This window comes from Typopeltis vanoorti, chromosome 11 (genome assembly GCF_054136105.1).
Source record: "Typopeltis vanoorti isolate ZY-2024b chromosome 11, IOZ_Tvanoo_1.0, whole genome shotgun sequence".
NCBI classification, from domain to species: Eukaryota; Metazoa; Arthropoda; class Arachnida; order Uropygi; family Thelyphonidae; genus Typopeltis; species Typopeltis vanoorti.
Window position 1 is genome coordinate 27,929,978 of NC_143559.1, and position 18,475 is coordinate 27,948,452.

Here is an 18,475-nt window from a genome sequence, read left to right on the forward strand (position 1 = left end):
GAGAAATTAAAACCCCAAACTAGAGAAATTAAAATATTTAAACTAGCTGTTTAAATGATCATACAAGTCTATGTTGAAGCTATTTTTAACTTATAGATTTGAGAAACAGGTTAGAAGTGAAACAGTTGATCATAGATTGTAGATAAAAGAGTTTGGAGAAACATTAGGGGAGTGAACAAATGTTCAGAATCAGAATGATATTAAAAATGGAGATATTAAGAATGATCTTGACATCATTAGCATTCAGGAATGTGTGAACAGAGCTAATCTCAGATGTGGTTGCTTAAACAGAACAAGAAAGGATAGGTTAACATAGGAGGTATTTGCTAGGAAAAAATACCCAGGGGAAAGATCAAGATTGAGGTAGATTGATGCATTTAGAAGCACTTTAGAAGACAAGAATATGATATCTAACAGTGCTGGAGTTCTGAAAGATAAGACTAATTAGGAGGAAAATTGTTGATAGGAAGTTAATAATGTAACTTTCATGTATTCTGTACACTCCTTAGGGATACATATCAGGGATTTGATGATGATACCATCTCTGTAAAGAAAATTGCAGTTTTAATATTCTGATTTTAATGCCACTTTTTTGTATTTAGATTATCTTTGTATAAATCTTTCAGTTCAGTCTGCTTACTTCCAGTTTAAGTATAGATTATATATTACTGTGTAGTGTCTCCAATTTACAACACACAGTTGTAGTAGTAGATGAATAAGCTTCCTCCACAATTTCTTATTGTTGAGTGTGCTAGCAAAAATTTTATCTGGAATATGCACTCAACTCCTATGTAATTGTTATTTTATTCCTATATTTATATGTAGGTACTATGATTCTCTGTACTACTTGAATACCACTTCATTCATTTGAACCTTCTGACTTAGGAATTCACAAATGTACGTGTGAAGTATCTTCATGACTTGATATAGACATAGTTAATGTCATATTAGATAGCTCCAGTATCCCATAATACCTAGCTTCCATGCATAGTTTCCTTTTGGTCACATATTACATTGCATCTTGGGAATGGTATTACCTGGTCCGACATTTATTGATCTTTGAGGCAAATCAGTGAAGGGAGTGTTTGTCATAAGCCTAGAGTAGTATAGGGATTCAAGACACCTGGATAATATTTGGATCTCCTACTATATCTACAGATATAAAGAAAAGGCCTGAACTCCTTTTATATCATGTAACTAAAAGGCTTTTTCACCTATTGCATGCAGCTGAACAACCAAGAAGAACCTACTAAAACTATAATCCAGGAATGACAGGTACTCAGATGGGTTCATCATCAAATCCTGATGTGTACCCTCGTGAGGGTGTACAGATATCTATGATTGTACTAGATGAAAAAGTTACACCAATGCTAACTTCTGATCATTTTTTCTCCAAATTCTCGTCTTGGTCTTTCTCTGGGTCTTTTTCTGCAAAACTGACAAAGAACACTTGTTTTACTAATCTTTCCTCTCCCACTCCTCTGTTTAAATGATCATACCACCTGAGATCTCTCTCTCTAACACATTCCTGAATGCTAATAATGGTATCTTCTTTCATAATATCGTAATTTTGAATGTCATCCTGCCATTGATGCCATCTATTCACCCCACTAATCTTAGTCTGAACTCTCATATTAGAGGTCCCCCAGTCTTTGAAGTTTTTATTTCTAATCCAGCTCTCAGATCCATAATTTAAAATTGGTTTCAACACTGCCTTGTACACAGCTAATTTACTGTGTACTAATTTTGACTGATTTCTCATTTATTCAATCAGCTGACTTCCTACCATACCAGCTTTTTCACCGAATAGTGTGCCTAAATAGCTTAAATGTTTTACTTGTTTTATAGGTTCACCATTCAGGGTACAGTTGAGGTTTACAATGTTTCTGCCTATTTTCATTGTCTTTTTATTGCTGATTTGCATACCAGATTTATTACAACAGTTATTCAATTTAGTTAGGGAGTTTTGCAGACTTGTGCTGGATTTATTCAGAAGTGTAATATCATCTGCATAAAGTAAAGAGCTAAAATTAACATTGCCAGTTTTGATATCAGACTTAATCCCACTTTACTTCATAATGTGATTCATATAGATAATGAACAACAATGAAGATAGTGTGCAACCTTGTCACACACCTGATTTACCATCTGATTATCTTACTGTACCTCCTTCAATTCTAACTGCTGACATCATGATCATTATCAAATTCCTCCCATGTACTCAATGGGTGTATAAGATATGATAGTACTACGTCAAAAATTTACATTATTAACAACTTCCTACCTACAATTTTATTCCAAATCAGTCTGTTACCTGTCAAGACTCCAACATTATCAGATCTTATATTATTATATCTCTTAAGGCACTTTTTACTATATCAATCCACTTATATCTTGGTCTTCCTCTGGGTCTTTTTCCTGCCAACCTGACAGAGAACACTTGTTTTGCTAATCTTTCCTCTCCCATTCTGTTTAAGTGACCATACCATCTGAGATTAGCTCTGATGTAATCATTCCTGGATGCTGACAATATCAAGTTCTTTCCTAATATCTTTGTTTTTAATATGATATTGCCATTGATGCCATCTGTTCATGTCCCTAATCTTTCTCAGAACTCTCATATCTGTGGTCTCTAGTCTTTGGTCAAGTGTTTTACTTCTGATCCAGCTCTCAGATCCATAAGTTAAAATTGGTTTGAACACTGCCTTGTATACAGCAAATTTAGTGTTTTCACTAATTTCTCTTTTATTCCATATAAATTTATTCAGTTGACTTCCTATCATGCCAGCTTTGTTGATTCTGTTGTCTATTCCCATATTTAATTTACCGTCTTCACTAAAAATCATGCCTAAGTAGCTGAAACGCTTTACTTGTTCTATAAGTTCTCCATTCACAATGCAGTTGATATTTTCAATGCTTCTGCCTATTTTCATTTTTGTTATTGCTGATCTTCATGCGATATCTATTACAACAGTTATTCAATTTAGTCAGGGAATCTTGCAGACTTGTAGTGAATATATTTACAAGTATAACATCGTCTCCGTAAAACAAAGAACTAAGATTAACACCTCCGATTTTGATATCAGGTTTAATATCACTTTCCTTCATAATGTGATCAATATAGATAAAGAATAACAGAGGGGATAATGTACATCCTTGTCTCACACCCGATTTAACATTAAACCATCTTCCTGTACTTCCTTCAATTCTAAGTGCTGACTTACAACTCAAATAAAGACTAAGTATTGCTTGATATAGTGCCCCACTGACACCATATAACTTTAGTGTTTTGAATAGCTTCTCTCTTGGCACCTTGTCATATGCCTTTTCCAGATCTGCAAAACTTAAATACACATCTTTGTTATATTCCCATGATTTCTCAACTATCTGTTGTAAAGTGAAAATCTGATACTGACAGCCTCTATTTGGCTGAAATCAAGCATGTTCTTCACCAAGCTTTTCTTCCACAGTCCTTCTCAATCATTTCTCATGTATACTTGCATAAATCTTACCAGGAACACTCAGTAGGGAAATATCCCTGTAATTCTCACATTCAGTTTTATTTCCCTTTTTATATATGGGTACTATGAGAGCTCCACTCCCATCATCCAGAATTCGTCCCTCTGTCCAGGCCTTCTGAACCATGCAGTGCAGTCACTGTAAGACTTAAACTGCCATACTTGAGCATTTCTGGTCTAATATCATCCATTCCTGCCGCCTTGCCACATTTCAGGCTTTTTATGGGTTTTTTTCCTACTTAAAGTATGGATATGTATTACTGATTGCATGCTTGGTCAGTGTTTTTTAACACTATGCTTTCATCACTGCTAGTTTCATTTAGCATTTTGAAGTAATTACTCCATACTTCAAGGATATCTTTTTCTCCAATTTTCATGTCACCTTTATCATCTCTAATTCCTTTTACAACACTCTTTCCTCCATTTCTGAGCTTTTTCAACAATCTCCAGAATATCTTGCCACCTTGATATTTATTTGCTATGTTTGTTTACCAAACATAGCAAATAAATATCTTACCAAAGTCTTCTCATGATGTTTGTTTAGCTAGTTTTACACAGTGTTTAGCTTTCTTACATTTGTCTCTGTATTCTCTAAGAGCACAAGCTGACTTATTTGCAGGAACTTTTGATATGTTTTCTTCTTTTCCTTCACTGCCTCTTTAACTTCCTGTGTCCACCATGGAGTTCTAATTTTTCTATCCTTGCAGACAGCCTCACCACTTACCTCTCTGGCTGAATCAATCAGCATTTTCTTCAAGGCTTGGCACTGAAAATCCAAGTTTTGGTTCCTGTTCTCAAACTGTTTCATTTTTTCTTGAATAATGTTTGTATTTTAGTCTACAGTTCACATCTGAGAGCTGCTCAACTTTTATTTGCTTTAAAACTTTCTTATATGTTCTTTTGAATATGAAATTCAATTTTATCCTACTCAAGACTTGAATGGTGATTACTTCCAATGTCAAATCCTCTGTACTAAGGAGAATACATCACTGTCAACAATAACATAGTCAATGAGACTTTTCTTATTCTTTCCCTCTTCTCTCCATGTGAATTTGTTCACATTTTCATGTTGGAACATTGTTTTAGTGATAACCAGTCCATGCCCTGAGCAGAAATCCAACAATTTGCCATTATTATTATTTTGCTCTTTTCTCCAAATTTTGCCAAAATATTTTTGTATGTCTGACAATCATTTCCTGATCTGCTATTTAGATCCCCAACAAGAACCAACTTTTTCCGTTTTCATTGTGTCAGTTGTTTTCTCTAAAACCTTAAAAAATTCCACCACTTCTACCTTAGTAGAATCTTCTATGGGACCATAGGCACAAATAAGTCTCATTGTCCAGTTCCCCATTCTGATATTTGCCCACATCACTCTATTTGAGACATTCAAGAAAATTCCTCGTATTTAGTGTTGAATTCTATGCCTACTCCTTCTTTTCTCTGATTGTCATTGCCTGAATATAACATTTTGTATTTATTGCTCAGAAAGATCTTCCATTTTTTGTCTTTGTTTCGGTCACCACTATTATGTTGATCTGGTACTTATCCAATTCCTCAGCTAGCTCCATTTCTTTGCCATTCAGGCTTCTTATGTTGATAGTACCGATCTTGAACTGAGATGATGTTGGGTTGGAGTGTGTTTCAGAATTTGTTTCAGTAGCTGATTTTTCACTGTTTGCCCTGGTGAAAAAAACAGGGGGTTTAACCGGGCAACGTGCCCAGCTGACATGAAATTCTGTTATGTTGTACCATCATTTTATATTTTGATCTAACTGCTGAGTTACAGCTTAAATAGACTATGTATTGCTTGATATAATGTTCCATTTATACCATATACCTGTAGTGCTTTGAAGAGCTTTCCTCTTGACACCTTGTGATATGCCTTTTCCAGATCAACAAAATGTAAATACAAATCCTTGTTATATTTCCAAGATTTCTCAACTATTTGTTTTAAAATTTGAAAATCTGATCCTGATAACCTCTATTTTGCCTAAATCCATTTGTTCTTCACCAAACCTCCCTTTCACAATTTTTCTTAGCTGTTTCTCAAGTATACTTGCATATATCTTACCAAGAATACCCAACAGGGAAATACCTCTGTAATTCTTACATTCAGTTTTATTCCAATTTTAACAGATAGAAACTGTGAGAGCTCTGCTCGAATCATCCACAATTCAACCCTCTGATGAGACTTTCTGAATTATGCAACACAGCCCACAGCCACTGTAAAACTATTATACCTCCCTATTTGAGCATTTCTGTTTGAATTTCATCTACTCCATCTGCCTTCCTGTTGGGAGCTTTCTTGCATCATACTGACACTTCCCGTTTCATTTAGCAATCTTTCAAAGTATTGACTTAAGACATCTGGAATATCATTATCTTCAGTTTTCATGTCACCTTTGTCATCTCTCATTTCTTTTACAATACTTTTTCCTCATTTCTAAACTTTTTTTCAATAGCCTCCAGAATATTTTGCCATCTTCCTGATATTTATTTTCTGTGTTCTTACAAAAGTATTCCCATGACTTAATGACTTTTGTTGTTTTTTTTTTTTACATTTTTGTGTGCATTCTCTAACAACACAAGCTAAGTCAATTGCCAGAAACTTTTGATCTGCTTTCTTCCTCGGCTGCCTCTTGAACTTCCTGAGTCCACCATAAAGTTGATTTTTCTATCCTTAAAAACTCACCACATGTTTCTCTGGTTGAATCAATTAATGTTTTCTTTAGAGTTTGCCACTGAGTCTCCAAGGTTTGGTTCTTGTTTTCAAAACTCTCTCATTTTTTCTTCTATAATGTTTGTGGATTTGAGTCTACAGTTCACTTCTGAAAGCTGCTCAACTGATTTGTTTAAAAAAACTTTCTTACACAATCTTCTTTTCAACATGAAATTTTATTTTATCGTGCTGATCACTTCCTATTTCAAATCTTCTTGCTTACTCTTGTGTCCTGAACAGTGGGAAAACATTGCTGTCAACTATAACAGAGTCAATGAGACTTTGCTTATTTCTTGCATCTTCTCTCTCTCCATGTTGCACACATTTTTTTTGTTGGAACTTATAACTAATCCATGTCCTGAATAGAAATCCAGCAGGCATTTACCATTATTATCTTTACACCTTTCTCCAATTTTTCACCGAACATTTCTATATGTCTGATAATCAATTCCTATGCTGCTGTTTAGCTCTCCAACAAGTATGGACTTTTCCTTTCTCAGCGTGCTAGCTTCCTTCTCTAATGCCTCAAAACATTCCATTTCTTCCTTGGTAGAACCTTCTGTGGGACCATAAGATTAAGTCTCATTGTCCAGTTCATTCCCCATTCTGATATTTCTCCCATCATTCTACTTGATATTGCCTACCATTCAAGAAGATTATCCTCATATTTAGTGTTGAATACTATATCTACTCCCTCTTTTCCCTGATTGTTATTTCCTGAATATAAAATTTTTTGTTTATTGCTTAGAAAGATCTTGTCTGTTTTTGTTTTCTTTGTCTCATTCGTGCTTATTTTGTTGATCTGGTACTATTCAATTCTTCTGCTAGTTGCATTTATTTTCCATTGCTGCTTCTTACTTTGATAGTATACCAATCTTGAGCTCTGCTGATGGTTAGTTGGGATGTGTTCTGGAATTTGTTCTGTAGCTGACTTTGCACTGTTCACCCCAGTTTTCTGACAAAAACAGGAGCCTTGTTTAATGGAGGTGATGCCTCAACCAGCATAAATTCTGTCATGTTGTACTATCATTTTATATTGGAGTTTAAGCCAATAAGAATGCAATTTGGTTGACTAAATCCCAAATTTAGTCCATCCTCATTCGTTCATTATCCAGGTAGATACCTATCAGGGTGCATCATGAGAAGATGAAGATTGGACATTACATCAGAAGCCCTGGTCTGTTCTCCACATTCCTTAAAGTGCTATGTCAAGGTCTCCTCCCAGTTATACAGCTTTGACCGCTAAGTACTCCATATGGGGTGCCTAAGGATTAATTCCCTGTTGGCCTTCACGCTCTGGGAATACTCTGTTTATCTTTGCAGTTGACAATACTGAAGTGAGAGGGGATGGGGAAGGAACAGTGCGAGAAAACTCATGATAAGAATAGACAAAATTTTATCTTCCCTTGAAAAAAATTGCATAATGCAGGTGTTGTGCAGAAACTCTGCCAAAAATTTGGTAGCGCCTAGGATACTTATTTGTAAATATGATTAACCGAACAGTTGAATTTCTCTAATATTGTAAAGCTTTTGTACATTGTATTACTGGTTTCATAACCATGTTTTACCATTCAATAAATGATATTTTAATTTAATTATAAACACATTTTTTTTCTCATTAATTACTGATGCAGAGTATTGCAAAAACGTCTGCTTGGAGTAATCGAATGCCTAACATGTAACATAACCTGTTCCCATTATGCAGGGCAAGAGGACACCTGTGAAATGCATGTTTTACTGTTTCTGATATGTAACATATCACAGATGTGGATTGTGATGCTAAAGTAACTTTATTTGATTGCGTTTACTGAAATGCAACCATATGCAACTTTCCAGTCAAGTCTCTTCTCAGAACTTTTTATATTTTTAAATGAAGTATCATTGTTAGTGCTTTAGTTTGGAACATTTACACTTGAGTACGTTAAACCAAAGGCACATGGTAATGAATGCAAGTTCTTACCTAACCTAGCAGTGATGCGCGTGTGTGCATACACGCACCTGCAGTCTCAAAACTAAAGATTTTATAATAATCGTAAGAAATTACAAATTCTCTAATACATTAGTGCTGTATGTTGAGAATTAATTAAGAAGAAACATGTTGATGAAATTTTCGAACAGATGGTGGTTTTGTTTCTTTTGTGAACAAGATTTGTTCACAATCAGGATGAGTGGACAACAAGTTGTCTGAACGTGGTATGATTGTCAGAGCCACAAATTCGGTCGTTTGGTCTGAGAAATTTCTGTCACATTACACGTGCATTGGTCTACTGTCAATGAGGTTATCATGAAGTGGAAATGTGATGGAGCAACCAAACCCCTCCCCCAAACTGGTAGGCTCAAGAAACTGACAAGTGTGTTATCACAGTAAATTGTCAGTCAGCCTTAGCAGTCATCACAAATGACTTCTGCATGAGCTGAAGAGATGTTTGCTCTTAGATTTCATGGTCATGCTGTGGCTCAGAAGCTCTTGATTACACCTGCCAATGCCCACCATTGTCTGGATTGGTGCAAACAATCTTCCATTGATGCAGTCCAATGACTGCATCAATGGAAGAGAATCCTGCAGGTCAGTGAATTGTGGTTCATGATCTAGCAATCTGATGGACATGTCTGGACCAACACCACTAAAAGACCTGTATACTTTGGCTGGTATTGCACCCGCTTCAATTCGAAGATCTGCATTCTCAGCTGATGAAGGAAGTAGACAAATGAATGATGAACACCACCCAGTATTTAGCCAGACCGCAGTACCCCCAAAGACTAAGATCCCGACATAGTTTCCTGGCAACTGTTGAACCACCTAAAAACTTCCCAGAGACAAGACTTCAACAATGGCTTGCACTATGTCCTGAAAATAATACTGGTATTCCAACAGCTGAACATCTTCCATGTGGTGCCCACTTGGACTGGAATACTTGGAAAAGCCTCAACAGACTGAGAATGACAGGACATTGCGAACAAAACCTCATCAAATGGGGCTACCTCACTGGCCCAGACAATTGTGAGTGTTGGACAACTCAGTCGATGGAACACCTTCTTTCTTGCCCCTTTCTTCCATCATCTTGCACAAAAGAAGACCTTATATCCTGCACAGAAAGAGCAATTGATTGTACAAGATACTGGAGGAACATCTGACCATATTGACTGTATATAAGTTATGTATAGTTTCCTTTTTTTCATATTTAATTATTATTTCTCTGTGTAATTCACCTACCAGATCTAAGCTTGTAATGTATTCTAATTTGTTGTAAATCATGTTGTACCACTTGTGTTTGGATACGAAATAAATAAATAAATGTCTGGACCTGGAAGTTGCCTAATGAAAGATATTTACAATAATGTATTGTATTGACTGTGAAATTTGGAGGCAGTAGCATAATGATCTGAGGCTGTTTTTCCTGGTTTGGACTGGACCCATTGATTTTTTTGTCCAGATCTTTAAACACTAATGCCTACCGTGATATTTTGGACAATTCTGTTCTTCCCATACTGCGATAACTGTTTGTAATAGGCCTTTCCTGTATCAGCATGATAACACACCTGCCAGCCTGGTTGGCAGAGTGGTTAGCGTATCTGCTCCCCAGGCAAAAGGCTGCAGTTTGAATCCAGCCATGGGCATGGATGTTTGTGATTATCTTTGGAAATATTGGTGGTGGGCAGTAGAGGGCGTTGATGTAGTTGCATTTGGTGGATTGAGTTGGTGGAGACAGAGTTGTAGGTGCCCTCCCTTGATGAGTCTTTTGGACTCCCTGGAGGTGTCATGTATTAATAATAATCTTTGGTATGAGCGGAAGCGAAGGTTGCACACCAGACCTACTCACCCAACTAACACTCGTTAGCTGTTCACCATACTACAGGAGGAATGGAAAATAATTCCAGCAGCAGTTTACCAGAACTTAGTGGAGAGCATACCCTGAAGAGTATTAGCTGTAATAGCAGTGAAAGGAACCACAGATGGTGTGAAATATTGACAGCAATGCTGTAGCAATGGGAAATATAAACAGTTGCTTTCTGGATACTTTTGGCAACATAATGTATATATTATCTCAGTTAAATTATTGTATCAAGTATTATGTCATCCTTACTTTCAAACATGCATATGCTGATATGTAAAGAATGTGGAAAAGAATCATGTTTTCTATATGTCAAAAGCCTAGGATATTGTGGAAAGAAAGAAATGTGAAAAAAATATGTAGGGGAAAGTTTGGATTCCAAGGGATTCACTCTCTGCCAAAACTATCAAAAATGTATTCACGAACTGGCAGTACAAATTAGAGGACAACTGCAGAGTAAGATAGGTACTTGGCCTAATGCTGTTTACTGTATCAATGGATGACTACCAAAAAACAAACTATTTCAGATAGGAAATTGGCTGATAAAACTGTTGGAATTTTCAGAATTTTTTGTAACGATGTACTATATGCAGAATCATAAGGAGAACATTATAATTTAAATATTTGGAATTAAAAAAAAAATGCTGAAAAGAAATGTGAAGCAGAGCAAAAGAAGAGCTGTAGTAGTTTGGGAAGAAAGAACACATCTAATTAAGTTTCAGAATGAAATTCGAGACTAAGTAGCCAGACATATTTAGAATCAATTTTCAATCCAAACAGAAAAATCTGAGAACTCAGTAGTAGAATTGCATCAGAAGGAAGACTAGTAGTACAACATGTTAAATAGAAATTTTCAGAGTAAAATGGAAATCCACAAAAGAAAATTTACTGATCAGTTTATATTCCATTACTGTCCTATAGAGCTGTTAGTAATATCAACAGTTTTAGGCAGAAGCAAACCACTGAAATGAGATTTCTGAGGAAGATGGAAGGGAAAACTAGAATAGATATGAACAAAAAAAAAAAAAAAGAAAAGGAAAAAAGTTTAGGAGTAAAACTACTTAAAATAATTATCCAGGAAACAACTTACATGGTTTGGAGAAGTTTACAGAGTGAAGAATGAGAGATCCACAGGAAGCCTGACAAACAAGACGTCAAGGGAAATGACCTAGGTAGACATGTGAGAGGAGCATGTCTGCCTGTCCAAAACACAATGAAAAAAGAGAATTAGGATGGAATGATGTCAGCACTAACCAGAGATTAAAAGTGGCATGCCCTGTGGTATCTCTTCACCATCAGATAGGCATTTGACTAAATAAAGAAGTCTGTAATAATGTAAACTTAATCAGTAGTACTGTTAAGAGTATCCTGTTGTTCATCCCTTCAGGATATATGCTATGAATATGAAGATGAGTGGAGTGTACTGTCATCAAAGTTTAGGAATAGGATTTGAGGATGGTGAGGTTAGTCATATATAAAGTATAGAAGTGTACACTTGGAGCCTAAGAGAAAAGTTCAGGTGAAAGCATAGAGAACTAGGATTCTTTGGTATTAGTGGAGCAATCCAAAACATCAAAGTCAACCACCATGATATGTAAATTAATAAGGAAACCAGTGAACCATTTATAGAAGTTGGAAGTATGATCTTGAAATAGCAGTTGGTAAATGATAGACCTTATCAAATTTTCTAAATAAAAGGTATGGCTAATGCAATTTTTCAAGATTAAAAATAAATTAAATAAAATACTATCTAAAAATTTCTTTCCAAAATGTTAATTTTGTGCTATACATTGTTTAAGATAACCACAAATCTACTTTGTTACACCATATTCTTGTGTAGCTGCACAGTTGTTTTGACATATGTTACAACTTTCAGTTTAAATCCAGTTTCATATTTCTTTTTTGTAGGATTGGAGCCAGATGGATAAGATCTTATGGTGTCTCGAAATTAGAAATAAATAGCAGTACTCATTAACACGTTCATTGCCAAGCTGAAAATTGGAATTTCGTGTGGTGGCCAATTTTTTTTTACTCGATAGCGACGTCCACGCGATATCACGTGATCGACAATGAACATGTTAAGAAAAGATTCTTAAACATTTTAGTCTACAATTTTATGGTATTTTGAACAAACTTATTGCACATTTCCTTATTTTAACAATAGAACCTTATTGTTAGTCTACTAGCGAAAGATGTGCCTTGTCAGTGTCACATGACACCACAACATGAATTGACAGGCTCACGCACGTATTATGAGTCATTCGATCACATGTGAGCCAAAAGCATATGTTCATCTAACACGGTCGATAAGATATCATTATACAGGTAATATTTAATTCGGTTAACTTGGATTACCTCCATCCTGAATGACAATGCAATTAAGAGTGAATCGTGGGAACAGTGACATGAATGGGACCTGTAAGATGGAGCAAGGTCATGAAAATAGTTAGAGGCCAATCAAATAGGCCAAAATGACCTATTTACCAATAAATGGATGTCGGTGATTCCTACGCGGCAGGAGCGAGATTGCTACACGTGCGCGGTTGTTTATTTACTTATACTTACACGTATTTGATCCCAGTCTCATTTTTGCGCATTGACATGCAAGTGAGCGTTAATATTCTAAAATTCATCAACATACATATTATAATTCAATCATTATTCATTCACGAACTAAACTTCTCTATAGAAAGTTTTTTACCTTGGGTATAATATATGTTAAAGATACCAAGCTATTTTAAATATGAACCTTTTTTTAATACTCCATTTCTCAAGTAAAGACTTGGGAAATGGAGTAAAAAAAAAACAAACAGGATTATATTTAAAATAGCTTGGCAGCTTCAGATTCTAAAAAGAAATGCAGACAATATTCATTAGAATATTTGAAACTTGGGTTTATTGCTTCATTAAGAAACCCAACATTGCTAATCTTGTCAAGAGTCATGAAGCACACCCTTCACATTGACAACATTAGTAAATTGTATACTAAGGTAACAAAAGTCTTATTTTCATATATATAAGGAAGATTGTATTATTGTTATTTTGTTATCTAAATTAAATTTTATATTTTATATCTTATTTATCCCTCCTATCAAATATGTAATGTTAAGCAGGACGTCAAAAACTTATCCCTTTGACGTTAAGCCAATATAATAATATATACTATATTATACATACAATAAACACTGTAACTATAAAATAAACAATCTAAAAACTCACATAAGCATCTTTTTTTGCTTGTTCTATTATAATTACGTAATAGTAAAATAGAGGGGGTCGATAAAAAGTCAAACTCTTAAAGGGGTCGAGGGTCAAAGAAGTTTGGCAACCCCCTGATCTAACATGTTACTGTAGGAACTAGATGATTGCTTGATGACATTTTTCATCACTGAATGCAAATATTCAGATTTGATACCTGGAGTGTAAGATGATCCCTTGTTTCAATAGTTTTTTTTAAACTTCAAATATCATCTTATATACTGACATGGAAAGTGCAGGAGGAGAAATAAGAGAATAGTTTTCAGTAGTCTGCACATGTTGACATCATGTTATGTGTTTGATAAGGGATCTTTTGCCTCTGTATTGTAGCTATTTGATTGATGTGCTAATTTCTTTCTATCTTATTTATTATTATTATTATTATTACGTAATACCTCCAGGGAGTCCAAAGGCTCATCGAAGGAGATGACATACTCTGCGACTCTCCATCTCCACCACTCATTTCACCAACTGCAACTATCTTCATCATCTACACCAATGCCATCTACCGCTGACCACCACCACTAGTATTTTCACAGACAATCACAAACATCCATGCCCACACGGGATTTGAACCCATAGCCTTTTGGTTGGAGAGCAGATATGCTAACCACTCGACCAATCAGCATGGTATTGATGTGCACTCTTGGGATTTTCTACCTAAACAGTTGGAGATTTGGGTTTATATTTAAAACTGTTCTCATTATTCTATGGCAGTTCTGCTGTCGTTAGTACAATATATTTTGGGAGAGAAAATATTTTTCACTTGGTTACAAGTGACAAAAAATGATTGTTCGTTTGCTTGTTATTTATCCAAGCTTGAGTAAACAAAAGTTTGCATGCATAGTATCACAACTAGGGCTACTTTTATGTCAAAGCAGATGACTTCACATGACACTGCTTTAGTATCCCATAATGCAAAGCACTTTCTTTGGGATGTGTATATTACTATGCATTATGGCAAATTATGACACATAGAAGCTTCAATGTTAGAGGTCTCATTAGTGGAAGCTAGACCCATAGAGATACTAATGCTAAATGAATGGAAGTCTTTTTTTCATGTATGTGTAATGAAATGGTGAATTGCCTTATTAATAAAATGCTCTCAATTAATATATACTCAAACTTAATTCTGAGTATATATTAATATGGTGATACATCATTTGCTCCTTGTATGTTGAAAAAAAAGACTGCTGTATTGATTTTTAGCTCTAAGTATTTCTGTGTTAGAAATACTTAGAGCTAAAAATATCTAGTAGCATGATGCAACTTCAGAGGTTGAAATTAGTGCAGATAATGGTTTCACGCCATCTCTCATCATTACGTTGTCATTTAATAAATGTTGGGGGGGGGGGTTGTTGTAGCACATGAATAGTAAACCTTTTTGTATGTGTGTTAAAAATAAAGAATTCTCCACTTTGCTAGTGAACAGTTATGATGAACACACTTTTGTTTTATTCTTTTTAAATGTTTTAATTATTAATAATAAAAAAATTATTGGCTAAGATGTATTTTTTCCTTTTAAATTGATCACAATAACTTAGTGATAAGGGAGGGGATGATTTGCTTATCCATAATAATCAACATGATAGAAATTATTTACATGTATGAAGTATACTTTCTTTCAAATAATTTAACTATAAAAATATCAACTTTTAGTCTTATATGTAGATCAAGACACTGCAGGGAAAATCTGGTTAGCCGAGTGGATAACGCTTCTGCTCTCCAGTCAGTAGTCCACCTTGTGAATATTACAGACTAAAGTTTTTCCACTTGGTTATATTATAAATTAAAAAACCCTAAACAGACATATATAATGCTCTTCATTATACATATCCATAAGGGTATGTGCTTTGCATTATGGGATACTAAGGCATTGGATGTGAAGTCATTAGCCTCTATATACAAGTAGCCCAGTTGTGAAGTGACTTCACATTCAAACTTTGTTTGCTTACACTTGGATAAAGGATTAAACCAAGAATATATATTTTATGACAGCTTTTATTTATATTACAGACTAAATGAACTATACAGTATTATTAATAAGTGGATAGAGTCTCTGCTTTCCAGACAACAGGTCGTAGGTTTGAATCTTGCTGTGTTCATGGTCATTGTGAATGTTTTTGGATAAGTGAATTTTAATTGTCTGGTGAGGAACTTTGTACAGCTTATTGGAGGGTTGAAGGAGCTTGAAAAAAAAAGTTCATGTTTGGTGCCTAGAATAGGGTTTCTGAATTATCTAATCCTTATCTCTGCCACAGTATTAATGTGACATAAGTTTACAGTCTTTCATTGGTGGGATTCACATAAAATAATATATAAATAAAAAATAAATACATACATATATTGTATAACAGTTGTGTTCCTTGGTCGTCACTTTGACTGGATTCCAAAGAATGTCCTCTGCAATATAGGAAATTAACAGCTCCAGTATAAAGTTCCCATATTTAGTGTGGGGAACCCTCACCAAAAAAGCATAAATTTGGTATTTCACTATATCAAGTACCTTATTTGCTAAATTTTTGTTCACAAAACTTTTTTTTTTCTTTTCTTCCAGATGTATTAATTTGTTATAGAAACAAAATTTAGTCCCATTACATATTTCACTTGTTTGCATACATATCTCACATGCCAATTTTGGTACTTGTCATAAGTGGCATGTGATAAATATAAGTATTGCAACTATGCAGGTGGTGGTGTCACAAGTGCTAGGAACAACAACACAGCTATGCTACAACCTCAGGTTTCACTTCTTAAGAAATCTGATGTTAAATCACAGATTCATTTCACAATTACAGTGTTACTGCTATGGTTAATCTCAAACTATTTATTGCTGAAGCAATGTCTCTGAAGAAATAAAAGAAAAAGCTTTAAAGTGTACAATATCTAATTTATTCATTGAATAGAAAAGAAGATAAGGGATTATAGAATCTGAGGGAGGAAAATATAGAAAGAAATGTAAAAAGATCTAAGGAAAATGTACATTTTAATTTGTAGTTTATTGGTATCTTTCATGTGATGTCATAACGAAACATTTTATTTTGTCAAATACTTATCAAATTACCTAACTAAGTTGGTCAAATTGTTATCATATCAGCCCTCCAACCAACAGTCTGCTCATTTGAGACCACCTTCCTATTGAAATCCTTTGTTTATTAAAGTATTAGATTAGTACATGGTACTAATACTTAATAGGTTAAGAACATTTTATAGGGAGTCACATAAGTGAGAAGGGGAAAAAAAACTTTTTTTTTTTAAATAAATTTGTTATAGAAGTTTATAAATTTGAAATTACTAACAAATGTGTAAGTTCATAAGTATGTTAATAATTCACTTCATGTTGTTTTATGTGTTTAAATTCTATTAGTAATAGTTTTCATTCAAATAAATAGAATTTTATTACTTTTATTATTATAAAGGATTACACCAAAGCATTCAAGTATTTTTCTCTTGCTGCAAATCAAGGATGGGTTGATGGGCAGCTGCAACTAGGGAATATGTACTACAGTAAGTCTATTTATTGTTGGATGATCTGGTTATTTATTAACTTGTTTGTGCATATTTTTAATTGTTGAAAGTTTTTTCACTTGGTTATAAATTAAAGATGCCAAGAAATTATATTATTGTTTAATCCTTTATTCAAGTGTAAGCAAACAAAGTTTGCACATGCAATATTTTCACAACCAGACAACCTGTATATGAAAGGCCACTAACCAGACCAGTTTTGGCCGTTATTGAGGTCTCATCAGTGGGAACCAGACTCAGAAGAGATTCTGAGTCTGGTTCATACATCAGAAGAGAAATAATGCAGAAGTCATATATTTCCCATATACAAGTAGTGAAAAAGTGTAATACCTTAGTATTAAAATACTCCAGCATTGTACTTTCAGAAGCTAGCTCTAATCCAAAGTATTTCAATAAGGTGATATACCTTTTCACTACTTATATATATTGTTGTAATTAGGATTGACTCGAGATGTATACATTTAGTTTCATCGGCGTTTTGACTTCTTCAGGTGAGAAAGAAATAACATAAGACTTAGAAAAATAACAAGGTTATTTTTTATAAGTCTTATGTTATTTCTTTCTCACCTGAAGAAGTCGAAACACCGATGAAACTAGTCGTGATTTATTAAAGGTTTTTGTTATACTTTCTCGGGTTCTAGTCAGTTAAATTTTAATTTTATATATATGACTTCCACATTACTTCAACCTTGGTCTCTCTTCTGGGTCTGGCATCCCACTGATGTGACCTCAGTAAAGGTCAAAACTAGTCTGCCCCTTACTGTAATGCATAGCATTATACACACTCAATGGGATGCTGAGGCAATTAATGTGAAGTCATTATCCTCTATATACAAGTAGTCTAGTTATGAAAATCTTTCACATGCAGACTTTGTTTGCTTACACTTGAATAAATGATTTAAAGCAAGAATTTAATTTCTTGGCATCTTTTATTTGATTTATAACCATGTGAAAAAAACTTTCATCTAGCTATAACTCTCCACCATTGGCCAACTTCTTTATGGAGATATTTGAAGAAAAAGCCTTAAACTCAGCTACACTTAAACCTACTGTTTGGCTACTCTATGTAAATGATGTGTTCGATATTTTGCCACATGACTTGTACACACTCCACAACTTCTTATCACACTTAAACAATCAACACCCCAGGATCCAGTTTACCTTGGAAAAACAAAACAATAACAGTCTCCCTTTCCTAGACACTGATTACATGCCAGCCTGATGGATCCCTGGCTTTCTCTGTTTACAGAAAACCTACACATACAGGTAGATATATTCATTAGCAATCCCCCACCCTCCCAACAATATGGGATTATAAAAACCCTATATAACAGGGCAAAATGAATCAGTTCAGATAACAATGCACTTACCATTGAACTTAACCATATTCTTAACACCTTTTTGTAGCCAATGGCTACAACCCTCATAAAATCCAAAAAATATTAAAACCAATTAGCTCAACCCCCCCCCCCCCTCCTTCCATAACAAGGAACTACTCTAATTCTATCACCATTCCTTATATTTGGGGTACTTCTGAAAAGCTAACAAAAATCCTAAAAAAAATACAACTTGTTATAAACCATATAAAAAAAATTGGCATCTCTTATCCACTCCCCAAG

General features: G+C 34.6%; 1 protein-coding gene across 1 annotated transcript in view; it reads left to right on the top strand.

Annotated features, from left to right (window-relative positions):
* LOC150101399 (protein sel-1 homolog 1-like) overlaps positions 1–18,475 on the top strand; it is a 279,247-nt gene that overhangs the window by 165,364 nt on the left and 95,408 nt on the right. The window contains exon 13 of the mRNA XM_090400935.1: positions 16,751–16,838. Within this exon, the coding sequence (XP_090257061.1) occupies positions 16,751–16,838 (88 nt within the window). The remainder of the gene's footprint in view (positions 1–16,750; positions 16,839–18,475) is intronic.